Source organism: Dipodomys ordii, unplaced genomic scaffold, assembly GCF_000151885.1.
Source record: "Dipodomys ordii isolate 6190 unplaced genomic scaffold, Dord_2.0 Scaffold84, whole genome shotgun sequence".
In the NCBI taxonomy this organism is placed as follows: Eukaryota; Metazoa; Chordata; class Mammalia; order Rodentia; family Heteromyidae; genus Dipodomys; species Dipodomys ordii.
In genome coordinates, this window is record NW_012267300.1 from 6,723,911 (window position 1) to 6,743,616 (window position 19,706).

Below are 19,706 nucleotides of genomic sequence, written 5' to 3' on the forward strand. Positions count from 1 at the left end.
ATGGTGGCAGGAGGAAGAGGTGGCAAAGAGGGAGATGATAGCAGGCAGAGGTGTGTGTGTGTGTGTGTGTGTGTGTGTGTAGGCAATAGCAGGGGAGGTGGTGACAGGTAGGTGAGGGTGCTGAGAGGGGGAAATAGTGATGGGAGAGGTACCAGAGGTAGGTGGTGGCAGGTTGTGGGGGGGAGGTGGCTCCTTTGCTTGTCACCTCATAGCTCCACCCTTCACAGAGAAGCTGAGGGAACACCAGTGAGACTCACCAGGGCCTGCTACCTTCACTGTGCACCTGGTAAAGGCAGCGGCCTAGGTGAGGTGGGAGTGGGAGGGCTCAGGGCTACACTGAGTGGTAACAGCAGCAGGGCTGTGGCTCCCAGGCAGGAGCCTCAGGCTGGGGGCACAAGGTGCTGAGGTGCGACCTATCAACTCAGTTTGACTTCTTGCTAACACTGAGTTTACAGAGCAGAAACCCCCTGCCTCTGTTAGTCTGCAATGAATAAAGCCAGAGACAAGGTGCATTAGATACAGTTTAATAAATGCAACTCAGGTAGGCACTGAAAAGAAAGGCAGAGACCACCAACACCAGAGGCCAAGGGCAAATGAATCATATCCAGTGATCTCAAACTTCCTGTGCACAGACTGGTAGCAAAGACAATAAAGATTTTGTTGTTACAGGGAAAGATAGAGGTCATTCCTATCCCTCTCTCCAGAAGGGAAGAAAATTGCTGGAAAACAGGGCCCTTGTCTTACATCTGAGCACCCCCAGTGTAGTGCCAGGGGCTGAGAGGAAGTCAGTTCATGAACATGAAGTCAATCCACAGGAAGAGGTGCCATGCTTTACCTCTGAATTTAACTATCCTTTTGGCTAGCAGAGTGGACAGTATTTGGATCAAATTTTAGAAACCTCATTGACTCTTGGTGTAATAATATACACTGAAAAAGAAAAAGAGAAAGCAAAACAAACTTGTTTAGATGGGGAGGGAGGGGACCAACCAGAGGGCAAGGGGATGGTAGGCTGGGGGGAGAGTAATGGAGGGGTGGGGTTGATTCAGATATATTTCATACACGATGGATGAATGAAATCTCCTTTGTAAGATTAAAGTATACTAAATAATAAAAAAGCAAGAAAACACGTGAGCAAGCAAACAAGCAACTCCTTTGCCTGAATGAAGAGGATTGGGGAAGCCAAATGTAATTTTGTTTGGGAAGTACTAAGAAAAGCAGAAAGCCCTCTAATTATCTTCTGCCCCAGTGCTGCCATGAAAAATCTCTGGTGTGGCTTCTAGAGCAATTTGGAGGACAAACCAAGTCACAGAAGGGGAGGATGTAGACCTGGCCTTGCAGCTTAGTGCTCTGTGCAATACAGTCCTTCATCTAGGACGCTGGCCTGGCAGCCGAGGCTAGGTGGAACAGAGCCTTCCATATTTAGAAACAAGGACGGTTGCTCTCCTTCTCTTAGAGACTATTTTCTTCATGGAGAATGGTGCTGGGAACCTACTGTTTCCTGCTTCCTATTTCTGGAGATAAAGAAAGGGAGTCAGCTGTGTGGCTCAGGGTTTTAATCCTAGCTACTTGGGAGGCTGAGATAGGGAGGATTTTGATTTGAAGCCCTTAGGGCAAAAAGTTGGGGAGACATTTGTCTCAACCAATAACTTGGCTATGGTAGAGCACCTGTCTAGCAAGCCCAAGGCCCTACTTAAACTTTAGAACCTCTTTAGAATAAAGAGAAAGCAAAAAAGAGAAAAACAAAAGTAGAGGGGAATGAAACATTGTTTTCCAAATATATGTTATAGGAATTAATACAATAGAGCTATATTTATATATCTCTCTAGCCCTTTATAAAATAGTGTATCATGTTTGATCATAAACTCCCATTTCCTAAGGTTTTTACTTTGGTAAAAGACTAGAGGTTGAACTGGGTTTGTTGCTTTTAAAAAACTGGTTTAAATTTAAATAAGGCTATGACAGGTCAATTTGAATCACCAAGAAGTCTGAAGTCTAGCATATAGCATCTTCATAAGCTTTTGTTTTTTTTTCAGGTTGTATATCCTCCTCATGCCAGTCAGCCTGCAAGTGAAGGAGAGTTATTATAGAATAACGGACTATAAATGTTGGAAGAAGTTGTAAGGGTTATTGTCTGTGGTTGGCTGGTACTTGCTATGCTGTACCACTGCAGACATTACTAATCAATTTGGAACGTGCCACTCTGCACATAGTATCCAGCTAGTCCTATAGTCTGTCAATGTCATGAAACACATTTGCTCTTTTGTACTCATTCTTAAAACCAGTACCAAAAGCAACTTGGTTAAGGTAATGTAGTGAGTTAGTGACACAGCCACTACATTACCATAACCAAATTGCTTAATTATTATTTTATTGGCAAAGTGAACTGAGCATGTTCATAATCTGGACCAGACTCCAAGTCTATGGCTGCCCCTGGAACAGCAACTGAGACTGATGGAATATTTGGGGGTATTGGAGAGGAACAGGAGGAGGAGCTTTATAGGCAAACCTGGGCCCTGGTTTGAATTCTAGATAAAAGATTATCTCACAGTCTACTGAAAGTAACAGGTAAATCTCAGCTCCAACTTTGTATGTATCTTGAGTAGCTAACAGTGGAGTGTTTAGTACTAGTGGAGATGTAGGTTCATCCCCAGTGCAGGTTGGTCTATGTATTAGAGTCTCATGATTAAGGAGGGAGAACTGACATTTTCTTAATCTGGGAAAAGGCAAGTTTTACTTCCTCTAATATTCTTTGGGCAAAGTTTTACTTAAAGCTTTGCAAATAACTATGTCCCTTTGGCCAAATAAAATAGTAGGTTTTGTTTATTTGTTTGTTAGTTTTTGTGATACTAGAGATTGAACCCACAGCTTCATGCTTATTAGGCAAGCACCTTAAGTAGTTAAGATATGCCTCATGTTCTTTTGCTTGTATTTTGCTTTTGATACAGAATCTCACTAACCTTTTCTTGGCCTAGCTTCAAATTCATTATCCCTCTGCCTCTGCCTCCCAAGTAGCTGAGATTACAAGTATGCCACCACGCCAGGTTAAAATAGCAACCAAAGAAGCGATTTTTCATATTTAGCTTTAATTTGTTCCTTGTGGGTGGATGTGGTGGTTATTGACTGATGTATTAGAAAAAGAATACTTTAGGGTATGCATTGGACATCCAGTATGATTTTAAATAAAAGAATAACAAGAGATGAGATGCTGAGTGTCTGAGACAGTTCACCTTGGTTTCAATATGTCTTTGTCTCTATTTTTTTTCTCACCAATGTTTCTTGGTCTATAGCCCTTCCTCCTTCCCTCCCTCCCTCCCTCCCTCCATTCCCTTCTTCCTTCCTTCTTTCCTTCCTTCCTTCCTTCCTTCCTTCCTTCCTTCCTTCCTTCCTTCCTTCCTTTGGTCCTCACTCTTTCCCTCTCTCCTACACAAAAGAAGGATTTGTCAGTACTAGGGTTTCAACTCAGCTCCTCACTTGTTTGGCTTTGCTTGCTCAGCTGGCACTCTACCACTTGAGCCATGCCTCCAGCCCAGCGTTTTTCTGGTTAATTGGAGATGCAGTTTCTCAGACTTTTCTGCTCTGGATGGCTTTAAATCTCAGCTTTTTGAATAGATAGGATTACAGATGTGAGCCACCAGCACCTAGTCTGATCTACTGCCATTCTTAAACCCCACATATAGTATAATTTGTGTGGAAGTGAGAATAAGTAGCTAATTCTTACCTTAAAAGAAAAATAATTTAGCTGTCAAGACAAAATTGACAGCAACACTCTTGGCAAGCAACATTCGTAGTCCCAGCACTGTGAGTGACATCATGTTCACCTTCTCTGTGTGAACTGTAATTGAATAAAATGAACATGTGGCTTCAGAGAATTCCTTTCTCCAATGTCAATAACCCTTGTTGAAGTCTGCCCCAAATCACCCTGGTTCTTCTCGGTCCACATGCCCAGCTTGGTGCCAGACAGCACTCAGGCTTCTCAGGCTGCTGTTTGTGCCCAGCCTGACAAGCTTTGGAAACCTAAGCTTGTGGCCAGGCATTCTCTGCTGGGACAATCAGAGGTAGAAAGGAGCCAACTGGGCTCAATATACATTTTGTTTTTTTCCTAAAACCTCATGTATTTTGATCCCAGATGACAATTACCAAGTTTGCTTTAACCCTTAATTTTGTGGTTGGCCCTTTATTTTGAACTCACCTCTTGATTTGTGGCAGCTCTCTGAGGTTTGGGTCATGTTTTCAATCTCTGTTTGTTTTACATTACCTGGAACAAACATGGGTGATCAAAGTTACACTAGCAACAAAAAATTCTTAGCATTTCAAGGCTTTAAATCTGGAGGAGACTTAGAAAAGTAAAATTGAGGACCAGAGGGTGTAACTTAATTATGGTCATGTTTCCATAGCCAGTACACCTTTTATTTTTTTCTTCTGGAGACCAAGATCCAGACATGTTGTAAAACATAGGCAGAACCAGAATTCTCTTATTATTTTTTGTTTGTGTGGTGCTGAGGAATCGAACCCAGGGCCTCTGTCTGCTAGGCAAACACTCTACCACTGAGCCACCTTCCCAGCCCCCAGAACCAGAATTCTTATCCCTATGAAAGGATGGGCTTCCCTTTGTTTTTAAATGTACTGCTGGATTCCATTGTATATGAACTTTGAATGTAGGACAGTCATTTATATGGGAGAAACTGTGGATGGAGAAGACGAGAGATGGATGATATGGGAAGAGCTTTATCTTAAAGAAAGCTAGGAACACAGAGCATGTCCTTCTCAGTGATAAACACCTTACATCCTTCTGCCATACCCCAGCATGATGCTAAATTGAAAAGGATCTGCCCAGAGTTTACATCTCAGGGCAGAGTTTACTTATCTTTCTCCAACTTTCCTTCCCCAGAGTTTCCAGTGCTTTGAAGCCAGTACCTACCCAAAGAACTTGTCTTCAATTCAAAGTCAGTGGAGTGCACGGTTTTGTTGTTGTGCTGAACTGAACATGTCACTGAACTGGAATCTTCATACTGACCGAGTTTGATAGCACTGTACTTCCCACTGGGAGAGATGACTACAGCAGGGTCAAATTCTGCTATCTTCTTGGACGATTCAAGATGTATCTGTACATTTTTGGGATAAAAATCCTTCACCAAACAAGCAACTTTTGTTCCATTTTTCATGATGAAAACAGATGGTTTGGTAGGAGGCTGGATTCCTGCAAATACAATCAACTTGTTTCAGGGAATAATTACTTACAACTTCATGGGTATTAAACAGTGTTGGTTATTTCACTTTTCAGAGAGTCAACCCTGTAATTCAGAACTTTGTGGGTTTTTTTGGATTTGTGTGTGTGTATGTGTGTGTGCGCGCGCCAGTAGTGATGCTTGAACTCAGGGCCTGGACAGTGTACCTTAGCTTTTTCTCTCAGTGGGGCACTCTATTACTTGAACCACAATTCTACTTGTTAATTGGAAATAAGAGTCTCATAGACTTTCTTGCTCAGGCTAGCTTTGAACCTAGATCCTTAGCTCTCAGCCTTCTGAGTAGCTAGAATTACAGGTATGAGTCACTGGCATGTGGCATTTCCTGCATCTTGATATTGCCCTGGGATTGTTAGAATTTCCATGAAAGTATAGCTAAGGTGAGAAGTTAGTCAGACTTGTAATTAGGACCTAGTAAGGGAGATAGACAGAAGCAAAAGATAGAAAATAAAAACTACAAAGAGGTTTCTGGATTATCTGGGTCTCAACAATCTATGATTTATTCATCAATCATTTGAACAACTGAGGTTGGCTTGTGTATCTGTCTACACCAATTTGTTTTAAACACTTCCACACTTCGAGGGAGATTCTGAAGGTGCTTGTACTATGGACTGTGTCATTGGAACAATCAAGGATCTGATAAGATCTGACATGAGGTTGTCAGTGCTGGAGTCTCTGGAGGGCATTTTTCTATTTCTGGGGCTATGTGAATCTGCTGAAGGTAAGTGGGACATCCCTGTATCTTTTGGAAATAGGTATTCTTTTGTAAGGACTGGATGATTGTACAATTTTTGTTGAATCTCTTATTTTGGTATGGGAGGGGGAAATTTTTGAGACAGGGCCTAAATATAAAACTGAGGCTGACCTGTGACTCACAGGCTTATCCTGATGCCACTTAGCCTCCTAAGTGCTGGGATTACAAACATGTGCTTCTTCCTTTGAGTCTTTAATCAGAGGATAACAGCTATCATTCTTAGAAAGTACTTATAGACATAAACCAGTTAAAGCCCATTTCTTGTTTTATTTCAAGAAGAACAGTAAAATGTTGGTCCCACTAATTGGGTTTCCCACTGGCTCTCTCTTCTTTCATGTCTACTGTTTCTACTACTCTGAGTATGCATCTTTTTCTTTCCTTAAAACTAAGAAGCTCTGAGAAAGGTAATAATGACTCTTTCCCACTGTGCTTTATTGAACATTCTGATTGTGATAAGTTTTGTGTCTATGGAGACGAATTCTTAGGCCATCTTCAAGTAACTGCTAAAGAAAGAGCCTTGCTAGTCCCTGGAATCACGAAAGACAACTCATCTGTGAATGTCATCGGTGTATATTTCCAATCTTAAGATTTATTTCTGAGTTTCAATATTAATTGCTCCTGTGAATATGGCTCTTAGTATTTATAACTTTGAAGAGTTTAGTTTCTTGATATCAAATGAAAAGTAAGTTAAATTCTAGTGTGCTTTTATCGTCTGTGGCCTATAATCAAGTCATTAATTATTACTAAACAGAAAGTTTTGGAAATACATAAACTGAAGAGAAATGACCAATCCTTCCTTCCTTCCTTCCTTCCTTCCTTCCTTCCTTCCTTCCTTCCTTCCTTCCTTCCTTCCTCCTTCCCTCCCTTCTTTCCTTCCTTTTCTCCTCCCCTTCCTTTCCCCCCAACTTCTTTCTTGTTTGCTTGCCAATATATCAGGGCTTTATCTAGGGCCTGGTGTTCTACCACTTGAGTCACACTTCTAGTCCAGCATTTTGCTGGTTATTTGGAGATGGAGTCTGGCAGACTTTTCTGCAGAGCTGTCTTTGACAAGAGGTCTTCCAGATCTCAGCCTTGTAAGTAGCTAGGATTATGGGTGTGAGCCAGCAGCACATGACTAAGAAGTAATTTTCTAATGTTCACTCTGAAACTGGGTTTGAAGTTCAGCTGTGAGGCTAATGATAACAGAGTTACAACTAAATCTGTTGGTTCTAATTGGTTGAGAGTTTATTAGACAGGTAGATCCTACTGATCACCAGTTTATAAATAGACTGTGGCTGATTAGGGCTTTCCTGGGGAAGAAGATGTTCTGAGAAGCACCCTCCATGCTCCGTTGTAATTCTCCATTTTTGCTTAGCCAAGAAGCTCAACTAAAAGATTGAATTCTGTTCTGATCACTCAGGGCATGATGTGTACTCCCAAGAATCTTAAGTATCTGACTTAAAAAAAATTCTTTCTTTCTTTACTTTAGTTACAGACAAGAAAGGATATTGAGATTCTTTTTGAAGGTTTTTCCTGGAACCTATTTTCAGCTTGCGTGAGAAAACCTCTAGTTTGTTTTCTTGCATAGATAAAGCTGTTGATTGCGGCAACTGATAACCCTAGCATTAATGGCTGGAGACCACAAACCTGGCTTCCTCAGCCTCCTTTCAGAATTGTGCTAATTTTTGGTCATGGTCCTGTCTTTGGTTTGGTAAGTATTATGATTCATTTTCAAGGGAGTTATGAGTCCAAAAGAAAATTTATCTATAACAAAACAGAACAGAACAAAACCAACCAACCAAACTGAACCAAATGCAAAGTTGGTTATTTAAGGATAAGACTCATTTTTTTTTGTCTGATTTATTAGGGCAATTAAGATTTCCTTCTTTCTATTTTTGTGATAAAGTTGCTTTAGGTAGGCAAGTAGGCTTCAAATTTTCCATTAGCTACCCAATTGCTGAAGTTACAAATGTGGGCTACCATTACTGGCTACTTCTTTGGGATTTTAAAATCTAAATTCATCAAGCAGTGTCAATGATCACTTAGAGCTGGGGAAATTGGTTTTCAATAATTTGAAAATATGATTTAACTGACAAAGCACATGTCTGAAGAAATGTGTACTTAGGATGTTGAGCTCTGAATTCATTAATCAGCATTTCAGAAAAAGTATAATACATAGTTTTTATAAAGTATTTTTCTCAGATCTTCTTTCTTTCTTTTTTTTTTTTTGGGTCCGGTCGTGGGGCCTGAACTCTGGGCCTGGGTGTTGTCCCTCAGCTCTTCAGCTCAAGGCTAGTGCTCTACCACTTAAGTCACAGTGCCACTTCCAGCTTTTTTCCTTTTGCTTATGTGGTGCTGAGGATTTGAACCCAGGGCCACATGCATACAAGGCAAGCGCTCTACCACTGAGCACCTTCCCAGCCCCTCAGATCTTCTTTCTAAATGAAGTCTATATGCTCAAAATCATTAAAAAAAGTGCTCTATTTAATCAATTGCTTGGCATCATGGTAACCAAAAGGAATAATTCATTCATTCATTCATTCTTTTGTTCTTTCTTTCCTCCTTTCTCAAAATGCAATATAGTTGCCATATGTATTCTAATCTATTTTATATTTGCCTTAAGCCAAAGTTTGAAGTTTTCTACAAGTGAATATAAGACTTCAATTTGAAGTTTGTCTCCTGAGAATAGTCTGTCTTCTCATTTTGTGAATATAATTATATTTCAACATGTGTTACAACTGCATTTGTTTGGGCAATTGTTATTTTATATTCAAACTTTCTTCTTTTATGAGTACTAATTCACTGCCAAGATTATGTTCGGGTAAACAATACAAAAAGAAGTGCCTACCTTTTCTGAGCAACTCTTTCTTAATTTATAAACTAAGATAACATCTGGTTTAGATTCACAAAGAGCACCCAACTGGTCCCTTAAGAATTGTGACATCTAAATAAATGTCACTCAGAATCTCAAGACTCTTTGATAATGTGGGATTTAACTTGAGCCTTGAAAGGCTGCTTTACATAGTTACTGTGAGCAGGTTGACCACCAGTTTGCAAAGATTCCAGGCTTCAAGATATTTGTGATTTGCCGGGAGGTGTGTATGACAGTCAGCATAACCAAAATGGACAGAAAGATCAGGAAACTTCCTGGGGAATTTGAGCCATTGTGTTCCTTGCATCATCTATATTATACTATATTAGTGTACTCTTTCAGATTGCTTTGTATTTCATGGGTCACCCTAATGATTTAAGAAATAAGTAGGGAGTGTAATTTTAATCTTTAGAGACTTAAATTAAGAGTAGTTACAGAATTTCTTCAGTTCTCTGTATATTCCCTCTGGCTCACTTCACATCTACAACACTCCATCTCCTAATTGCAAATTATTTTACTCAGTTAGGACTAGGAATGTAAACTGGATGTCAGTCCCAGGACTCAAATTGTCCACAGAAACAGAAAAAAAAAATCAACTCACCAGGTTCCACAAAGAGTTTGGTTCCAGTTCCAAAAAACATCTTTCGGGTGTCCCAGGAGCACATTGCGATGCTGCCTTACATGTTATCAGCCTGTGGCTGGCTCTGGGGCCTGCGCTTGAACATCTGTGCTTTGACTGCCAGCCTATAGGGTCAGCCTAGAGACCCCTCAGCTCAGAGATCTACAAAGCTACCCTGCATGAGATCAGAGGGCTGAGGGCACAGAGACTCAGTTCCCTTTGAAGATAATAGTTGGGAGTCTAGATGGGAAAGGTAAGCACAAAGTCTCTATCCAAGAGATGCTGAGTGAGGACTGAGCCAGGGCAGGATAGCATGACATATGATTGATAGTTGCCTTTAGGGTAAAAAATTGCAACTTCCAGTTTGTTGAGAGGGCTCTCCAATAAGAGTATAGTAATTTCATTTAGGGATGAAACATCAAATGTTGGTAGTTTTTACACTGAATATCAAGGACAGGAATGTTTAGACACATACTCATGCTCTACTTCTCTTGGGTCACAAATGCTGCTTTTTGATTAAAAACCTAATTCTTCTCCCCCATCACTCAGCGTTTCATGGTAATAACAGATTGGCTTTCTAATTTCCTGAGCCCAGTGAAAGGCTTTCTAAGGACCTGATGGTTGAATAGGAAATTGGTTGCCGACTGTGTGTCATGATGTAGGTCATGGAAACAAGTGCTTGCCTTGGTTTCTTATTTTTGTTTTATAATTTTTCTTGACTCTGGATCTAAATACAGGTCTCAGGAGTATATAGTAATCATGTGAAACAGAACTGTCTCATGAGTTAGAGCCAAGCAAAAGAGAATGCCAGTTATGCTGTCAAACTTTAAGAACTGGGGTATGGGGTACAGGCTTGATCTGAAATTCTCATTTCCTCTACCTGAGCTGTGCATCATCAGATTTCATGCTATTACTGCAGGTAGAAACCAGAGAAACAAGTAAAGTATCATTGGGAAGTGTGGTCTATGTCCACAGAGGCTAAATATCAGTTTCATCAATTTCCTTTTTCCATAAGACTCCCAAAGGCACAGCCTCAATGATTTGATTCTTATACTGAAGATAATTCTGAATTTCAAGTGGAAATGATTTAAAGGGAAGATGAAACACAATACTTTTGAGTCAGATGCAATTTGCCAAACATTCATCAGACTGCAATCAGCTACAACATGATTTGGTTTCCTTACTTTTCATTGCTCTAGCATCTCCCTTCTAAAGAAATAGAAAAAAGAAAGAAGGAAAAGAAAAGAAAAGAAAACATAACCAAATTTTGCTATTTTCCTGCACAGTGGGAAATTAAGAATCCTTACAAATTTTTATTATCTTCTAAGAGGCAGCAAAGACTGCTAACAGAACCTGCCATTTTTAGGATTGCCAGCCTTGCCACATTTGTGTCCCTTCTTTATTTCCTCTGAAATAAGCAAAATCAATACCTAACCATGCAAGAGGCAATGCTAGCCCCACTGGGCTTGACATTTTGGGAAGCCTTTGAAAGACTATTGTTCTCTGGCCTGATAGAGTGATTGACTCTTGGCATCCCACTACCTGAATATAGTCCCTGGATTTCAAACACTGGAAGAGGACAATGTCTTCTGATGGCACTATTGCTTTTCTGTTGTTCTGGACTTGGTGGTGTGTTTCTACATGACTTGTAGGCTCCTGAGACCTTGTCCCAGGTTCAGGGATGACAGAAGAGTCGAACATGTAACTTATCTCTGCAGACACAGGCTAGGATAGGACTTCGGAGAGCATTTAGTCTGAGTCAGATCTACTGGTTTTATGTAAGTTCTTAGCAGAAAAGATGTGTGTGTGTGTGTGTGTGTGTGTGTGAGAGAGAGAGAGAGAGAGAGAGAGAAATAATTCTACTTAACTCCTTCTTCAATATTTTTCTTTGTAATGACCCTTCTTCTTACTATGATTACTTTCCCTCATTAACAGCAGAGAGACCATCTTCATCCAGAGTTTGCCTCTTCCATGGTCCTCATACCTGATCAGGAGCCCCAATGGGAAGCCTAACCTAGATTTTATTTTCAGTTGTAGAAATGTTACTATTATTATGTCTCAGCCTAGAGTTTCCAAGTATATACAATACATGCTTCAGAGAAGTGGAACACATTTGCCCTCAAATATTACTCTGATTCTTTGCAACAATGTGTTCGTAACCTAGAATCTTCAGTCTTCTCAAAAAACTTCTCCATTCATTCAGTGCTGTGCTATAACTGTAAGGGAATATAAAGGCTGAGCTATAGTAAAATGCATAATTTCTTTGGTTCCATGACAGACTGAATCTTGCTTCCAAAGATGAGTTCTGCTGTTACAGTACTACCTAGGCATCAATACCAAACAAAACAAACTCAAGCCAAAATAAAACTAAAACCTTCCTACCTATTCAACCTATTCAACCCTATCAGTCTATGCATCTGTTTGGATAGGAGTAAATAGGGAACAACGAGCATAGCTGAAGACATAGAATTTTGTAAGAGTTTCTAAGACCTAAATATTGCATGTTTGCAACTTGTTTATCTCTGTTATCTTCTGACTGTTGATATTTAGGAAAATCCAGGTTTTCTGCTAATAGTGTCTTAACCTGTCATTTCTTACCCTTAGATTGTGCTCAAGGATCTTATTTTTCATGGAGAAAGGAATCATTTTTTTCTCCTGAGAGTTACTGAATTGCCATAATAGGTATAAACATAACCATAGTCTCACGTACCAGAAATACCTAAGTTAGAGGGGGAGGGGCATAGTGGCTGAAGCCAGAGTCACTCATGCAAACAACTTAGGGGTATAGCCAAAGGATTATAATAATTATAGATGAATTTATTGATATGAACTGGAATTATTAGATTCATCTCACAGATAATGTCACCAAAGTTAAAAATGGTTAAGGCCACAAGTGGTTGAGCTGTGATTCATCCTCAGGTATCTGGAGCCCAGTTTCCATCCATTGAAGCAGAATGGAAGGCTGGAATAGCCTCAGTGATCACTTGTCTAAACTTCTGTGACTATATAAGGGCTAAATAAAAGATGTATAGACAGAGTTTTGATCTCTTTCCAATGCTTTCTTTCCCCCCCCCTCCTATTAATCACAGAATTTCTACTGGCTCATAGGATATTCACACATTGGACTTCACCGCTTTGTCTACAAAATTACTTCTAAGCATTGATCTGGGGACCATTAGGATCACAGTGTGTTAGAACCAGAGGAAACCTTGGGAACATTTCAGTCTAACCACAGGGAAATGAGAGTTCAGGGAAGTCACAGAACTCATCAAAAAGAAAGATTAAAACTTGTTCTCTGAAGTCTTGGTTTCACTTGGTCCTCATGACACCTCATTCTCATGACCTAGGTTTGCAGTATGGATCTGGTTATACTCATGGCCTAGATTTGTATGTGGTGAATATACCAATGTAGAGTAAGCTATTTCTCTGGAGTCAATCAAGCAGAGAGACAAAAGTGAAGACTCTCTAGGAAGAATATAAACCAAAACAACCACAACAATACCCAAACACACCAGGTTGTCCACTGCTCCCTACATTAGTACCCTTTGTTCTATTTCTCTGCTTTATTATTTTTTTCACAGAGTTTAGCATCACCTAAAATACAACATATGTCACTGTCTGTCATTTGCTATTAGAAAGTAAACTTCAAGGAAGCATGAATATCTGTCATTTTTTCATGCCAGTGCTTTGACATCTAAAATAATGCTTGGCTCATAGTGACACTGACATGTCACAGGTTATGGAGCTGGGGCTCTGGGTTGGCTCTGCAGATTTCCAGCTCACTTCCACTTTTATTTTCTTTTGCCCTACATCACAACTGACTTGCCCTTTGAGTAATGATTGACTGATTGATCCATATAGCAAACATTTATTTTATGTTTTTTAGTGCATTTGTAGCTACAGTTAAGGAAAACTCAAAGTCTTTGCCTGTGTGGAGTAGAGGGGACACACAATAAATCAACATAAATTTCAAGTGGACCAGAAGACTTTATATAACCCAGCAGAAGGGGTCTGTCTACAGAATGATAGGTGTGGTAGGAGAAGACCCTGCTGGAGTAACATTTGAGTAGCTACCTGGAGAAGGAAGGGGAGACAAATCTGTGGGAGATAATGGCTTCAGCTGAAGGTTCCATTCAGGGAAATGGTCCTCATAAGTGAGACAAAATGCCAAAAATGCCAGGCAAGGCCAGTGGCTGGGAGCAGTGGGCCAGATACTGCTTGGATTATGGAAACACATTGATGACCGTAGGGTTTTATGGACTCCTTTTCATTGAGGAGAAGGTGGATAAGTCTGATCACTCTCTGGATCTTTCTGTACTTTGGGCTGTCAGGCTCCAAGGGTGCAATGAATGGGATGGGCTTCTTCTGGGAATGGAGAATACTTCTTGAGTAACTAGTATTTGGAAACATATGGGGTGGTTCTATAATGAAGAGATGGTGATGATGTGGCTGGAAGGAAGGTGTGGTAACTGTTGCTTCAGATCTCTGGAGCTTGTAGGAAGAATCTGATTCCAAGTTGAACTACAACCCTAAGAGAAGAGCAGCAGTCTGGAATCAGACATATGAATCCAATTATGGCTTTGCTAAGCTGTGAGACCTTGGGGGAAAATGCTTCTGAGATTCAGTTTCCTAAACTGTAAAATGCAGTTCTACAGTTACAGAGTAAATGCCATTTGTAAAGTGCTTAGCCAGGTGGTTTGACACAAGGTGGGCACTTGAGCAATGGTAGTTGACACAGTAATAACAGACAGCACTGTAAGTCCATCTCATGGCCCACCTTCAGGAGGATGTTTCTGATGTCTGTGACTTTTTTAAAAGTTCCTGCCAGGCCAACACTGGTAGTACATATTTATATTGTGCAATTTATCACATGCTACTTTGTACTTTGCTGTTTAAGTTGAGTTGTATCCCCTGGCTTGCTCTACATAGAGGACTGAAATGTGTAATAGGATCTTCTTTGCATGGAGCAATTATGCTGCTTGGGAGCCCTTAAGTAAGAACATGAAAGAAGGTCCCAGAGAGAGGAAGTGTCAAAGAGATAGCAGGCTTCTGAGAGAATTTAGGACTCAGTTTGCAGTGATACCTTTTAAATCCAATATTAGCTGGCTAAAAAAGAAGATACATTCAGCAAGGGGCTCATACCTGTAATCCTAGACACTCAGGGGTTTGAGATCTGAGATCACAGTTTGAAGCCAGCCTGGGCAGGAAAGTCTGTGAGACGATTATCTTCAATTAAGGACACACACACAAAAAGCCAGAAGTGGAGCTATAGCTCAAGTTGTAGAGCACTAGCCTTGAACAAAAAAGCTGAGGGACACTGCATTAGCCCTGAGTTAAGCCCCAGGACAGGTGTGCGTGTGCGCACGCATGCACACGTGCACACACACACACACACAGACACACACAAATTAATTCAAAGATTCTGGACCCCAAGTACAATGAGATGCAATTAGCTTAGCATTTCCCAAACTTCAATAATTAAGTATCCATCTTCTCTCTCTTCCTCTTCACCTCTCTGTTTTACTCTATATGTCATATCTATCTGTCATAATTTACTAAATACTTTTCTTCATATGAACTCACTTTTAAAATTTAATAGTATAATTTCTGAAAATTAACTTTAAGTAGTTGTACAAAAGAGTTTCAATTAAATGTTAGTTTATGAGAGCATAAACTGATGATCATAAACTGATTTATGGATCAGTGTATCTTGATTGATGTCACTCCTTCCATTGTCCTCCCCCATCTCTCCCAAATGTCCTCACTTTTTAACTTAAAACATAATTAAAAAGGACCTGTAAATAATATGAGTTTGATAACCTACTTGATTCTGATACTCATGAAAAGATAAAGCAATTTAAATGAACAAGTCTATGTAGGTACTAGAAAAATCAGATGTTATGCTCTCTACACTTGAGGAAACATCGGCTCAAGGAAGTCAGTAAACAGAGAAATTCAGTCTATTACTTTGCTGGGACTGTGGATAAACTACTACTTTAGTGGAGTGTGTATGTGCATTGCTTCCAAATAATTAGTAAGAAAATTTCAGGTGAAGAAGTTTCAAAGGCAAGGGCTTGGACTAGTTTAATTCATAAAATATTATTAAGATTTTGATTTTTTTAAAAAAATGAGCTTCTCACTGGGGGAAAGTGAAGGAAGTGATGACATTGTCCAAAAAAGTACCTGATTTATGAAATGAGAATGCCTCTGAACAACACATTCATAATAATAATAATTAAGAAAAAGAAGCACAGTCCCAAGCATAGGGTCTTTTTTTCTTCCACTAACATGCAAAAAAAGAACAAAAAGAAAAAAATAATAAAATTTATATTAAAAAATTGAACTTCTCCCCTTTGACTGTTACATAGCTTTCCCACTGCAAGTAAAGCCCCTGCCTCACACATCTCATAGTATGAGAGGTTTGGGAATCCTTACCTAGGCCGCTGCTTTTCCACCTTTGCTCGCAATACTTTTCTTCTTTTACTTCATAACCTGCACTGTCTTGTTCCTGACTTTTCTGAGGGAGTTTACCCCATTACACTCCACCATCCTGCCTCTCCAGAGCCTTCTCTTAGCTTTGGAAAACATAAGTTGAATGTCAAGGCATCAGGGAAGGGTCTATTGTTTCTTCTCTAAGTGGTTTGGAAAATTTGGGATCTTTTATCTCTATTGCTAAGCTTTTCTAGGATCCTCTTAATGGTTTAAAAATTCTCTTATTACAATGGCTAGCTTAGGATTCATATTCACTTTTGTAACTGGAAGCTTTTGCCAAGTGGAAAACACTATCTTTTTTTTTTTAAAGCAAGTCACTGGTTGAATTCAAATGTCATTTAAATGACAAGAAAAGATGTTTTCTATTTTGAGCACAAAACTTTTAATAACTTTAGCATTGAGTCATTTATGACAGTGAATTAATGTTTCCATATTCTCCTTTTTCCCCCATATTCTCTTTGTGAGGAAAATAAACAGCAGTGCTTAGGCAGCTACTCTGGCTTGTGTTCTACAGACACAGAAGCATTTCTTAATTGGAAGAAATGCTCCAAAGAAATTGGAACTCACTTTTTTCTGCTTGGAATTTGGTCTCTCTGCAAACCACAATGTTCCTATTACTGTCTAGTAATGTGATTTCACTTACAGCTCAAATAACTCAAAAAAAGTATCTAGAATACCTTCCTCTTTTTAAAGAAAACTGTACCTACAACATATTTATAGCAAATACTTCTGGCCTCACCCTCCATGCCCATAACTTTCCAGGTTCTACCAGGAGCACACATTTGCCTACAAAAGGTCAGAATTATTCAATATCAAGCCACTTTGATGAGATTGCCCAGGTTCATGCAATAGGCCGAATTCTCTCAGGTATTTCTGAGCCCCAAAGGTCGTTTTATATCCCAAAAATTCTGTTTATTTTTTTCTGACACCTTCCCCTCTCCCCATGGAGGAATTAACCACAGTTTACCTTTTCCCTGGAGTCCTGGTGGACACTGCTATGCCACTGACATGATTATTACCCCTTTCACATTTTCTGATGATTTCTGCCTCATTAGTTAGAAAGCCTCTTAACCCCAATTCCAGACAAATAAATTACTTACTTGGTTCCACAGTCACTTGAGTTCCTTGTCCAAAGATAAGCTTGTCGGTTGCACAGTCATTGAGAGTGCTCCCAAAACCCCAGCAAGTGATGCCACCTTCCTTCCTCCTATGAGCTTTAGGACCCATTGGTTTTCCATATGTAATTCCTTGAAAGGTGGCACTTGTTGCCTGTCCAACAGGTTCACTATGATTTAACAACTGCAGGCAGGGCCAGGGCTGCTTTTGGAGGCTTTAGTCTGAGGAGCAGGTAGGAGCTTACATTCCTGGGGTGAATGTCTCCAGCACAGCGCACGAAGAAAGTTTTCTATTTCATTGCCCATTGTTTTAGACTGTTGACATTTTCCAGACACACAACCAACTCTTAGCCCCAGAAAGCTGGTCCATGGAGCTGGTGGGTCTTGGGCCCATGATTACTCTACTCAAGACCTTTACAGTCACCATATGGTTACTGATTATCTACAGAGAAATCCATCTTCAAATTCACCTTCCCAATTTGCAAACCCAAAGCTCCGAGGTAAATCTCTCTAGGGACCTGGGCTCAGAAATCCCATAGGAGATGGCTCAGGTAAGTCTTTTTTTCTCTTTTCAGTAGAATCAGCATGAAAACATACAAGGATCATTTTTGACAAAACATCTTCATCTATCTTGTGTTCTCCATAATGTGCTGTGTCAGTAAATGTTGAATTGCCATTTTTACCCAGGAAATAGCAGCAAGTGAGAGGCCAACCACTGTGGTCATTTCTCCAGGTCCAGTCAACATCCTGGCATCCCTTCTGGTTTGCAGAGCAAAGGAAGGAAGGGTACCTGCTGTGTTCATCCCATGTGGCACCAGAGGGAGGCTGAGGTTTTCCCAGGGAAATGCTGCTTTGGCCCAGGCAGTTTTTGTACAGGTCTCTGTGGGTTTTGTAACACTGTGCTCGAATCCCCCCAGTCACAGTACTACAGAGCTTAACAAAAACCTCCCCTCGTCATCGTCTATCTGTGTCTGAGGACCCACGGAGGCAGATGTTTTCTGCAAACTTCAGCAAGATCAAAGGGTTTGACAGTTAGGTTAGGCTAGGCAGTCTCAGGTGCCTCTGTCTTTGGCTCTACTATCCAGCTGGCTACATCTGCTCTGGGGTCAGTGACTAGAATGGACTTTTAGAAGTCATCACGTCTATTCCCATCTGTGCTCTCTGGGCAGTCGTCTCTCCACTGGCTTCCCATTGAGGAGTCTATTGATTGGGTTAGGCAGAAAATGTTTGTAGTCAATGTATTTTTCTCCTCTCACTTAGTAAGTTGCAGAATAACCTCTTCCTGCCCTGCTTTACACTTGAGTAGTGCTATACAGTCTACAAAGAGCTTTCATGTAAATTAAAATTTTTATCCTTTCCATCGACTTCCCAGTTGCTTAATTCAGGGCCAGTAGCCCAGATGGTGTTTTGTGCAATGTAAAAAGGCTACCTGCTGGGAAAACAAGATGCAGTCCCTTGGTTTCAAGCTTGGCAAAGAGATCACAAGTTTTTTGTTTTTGTTTTTTGCTTTTTTGCTTTACAAAGGGCACCCTCTGGAAGGCGGACCTCAGCTACTCTAGCAGAGGATGAGCTAAATTTCAGCCCTGCTTGTCTTCTTGGATAAGCACCCTTATTCAGATCCCAACCTAAGCAAGCAGAGGCTGTGGCCCTGGCTAAATCCAACTGACACTTTTTAGCTATGTTCTTGATTTTTGACTTTTCTCAATTATGTCTTTCTTTTCTCCAGGCTCTCAAACACTAGTCTACTGTCTGTGACTATCACTATGCAAACAAGGGAATACAGAGTATGAGTTTTGTTGTTGCTATTGTTTATCCAAAGGTTGATATCAAATTTTCCATGGAGATCTTAGCTAAATCTATGGCTTGATTTAGGTATCACTATTTTACTTAAGATCTTTCTGATGAGTATTTCCAACTGTACACACAAGAACAGACCTACCCTGAAAACCCTAAGCAACTTCCTCTCTGTAGATGAACTCTAAAATCCTTTTGCTGATAAAAATATTTGGAAAAGAAGAAATGTTGCTGCCTTAGGAACAATGTAACAGGGGGTACTTAGAGCAGAAAGCAACACAATGTTAATCTCAGGTTAGGCTAGATGAAAACAAAGTTGTAACTTTGACTTTTGGATAAAGCCAAGTCAGGTACAAGTTCCTGGAATGGTAAATAAAAGGTGAGTGGATACTATATTAAATAATAAATGAAGTTCCCAAGTAATATACATTACATACACCAACTTCCCACTAGTGTTGGTATACACTTTTTCAAGAGGTAGTCATCAGGAATTTCCTTGAATAAAACTATCTTCAGAAAGTAGGAAATTGGGAGACCAATGAGAATACAGCTGTTGTGGTTCCCATCTCTTCACTTCTTCCTTATAATAGAACTGTACAACCAGGACTTGAAGCCAAGTCCAGAGAGCCTGCAGACTATTGAGCAAAAGCAACATATTAACTGATGGCTTTATTTGTTATAAATCATCATCAGAACAGAAGTAGCTGACTGTTATAGATGGTGAGTTTGGTGGAAGTCTGACTTTCATATGCTTTCAGTTCTCTCCAGCAATTATGAAATTGCATGTTTGAAAATTTTGGCAGCTCATCACTAATCTTCAGGTAAGAGAGTATGATAC

The 19,706-nt window shown here is 40.1% G+C and overlaps 2 gene segments (V, D, J or C); both read right to left on the bottom strand.

Moving 5' to 3' along the window:
* LOC105992511 overlaps positions 1-19,706 on the bottom strand; it is an 854,274-nt gene that overhangs the window by 95,727 nt on the left and 738,841 nt on the right.
* On the bottom strand, positions 545-18,024 carry LOC105992513. The segment is given in 5 exon segments: positions 545-2,061; positions 3,719-3,832; positions 4,190-4,255; positions 4,919-5,197; positions 17,060-18,024. Coding segments are annotated over 4 exon segments (585 nt in total).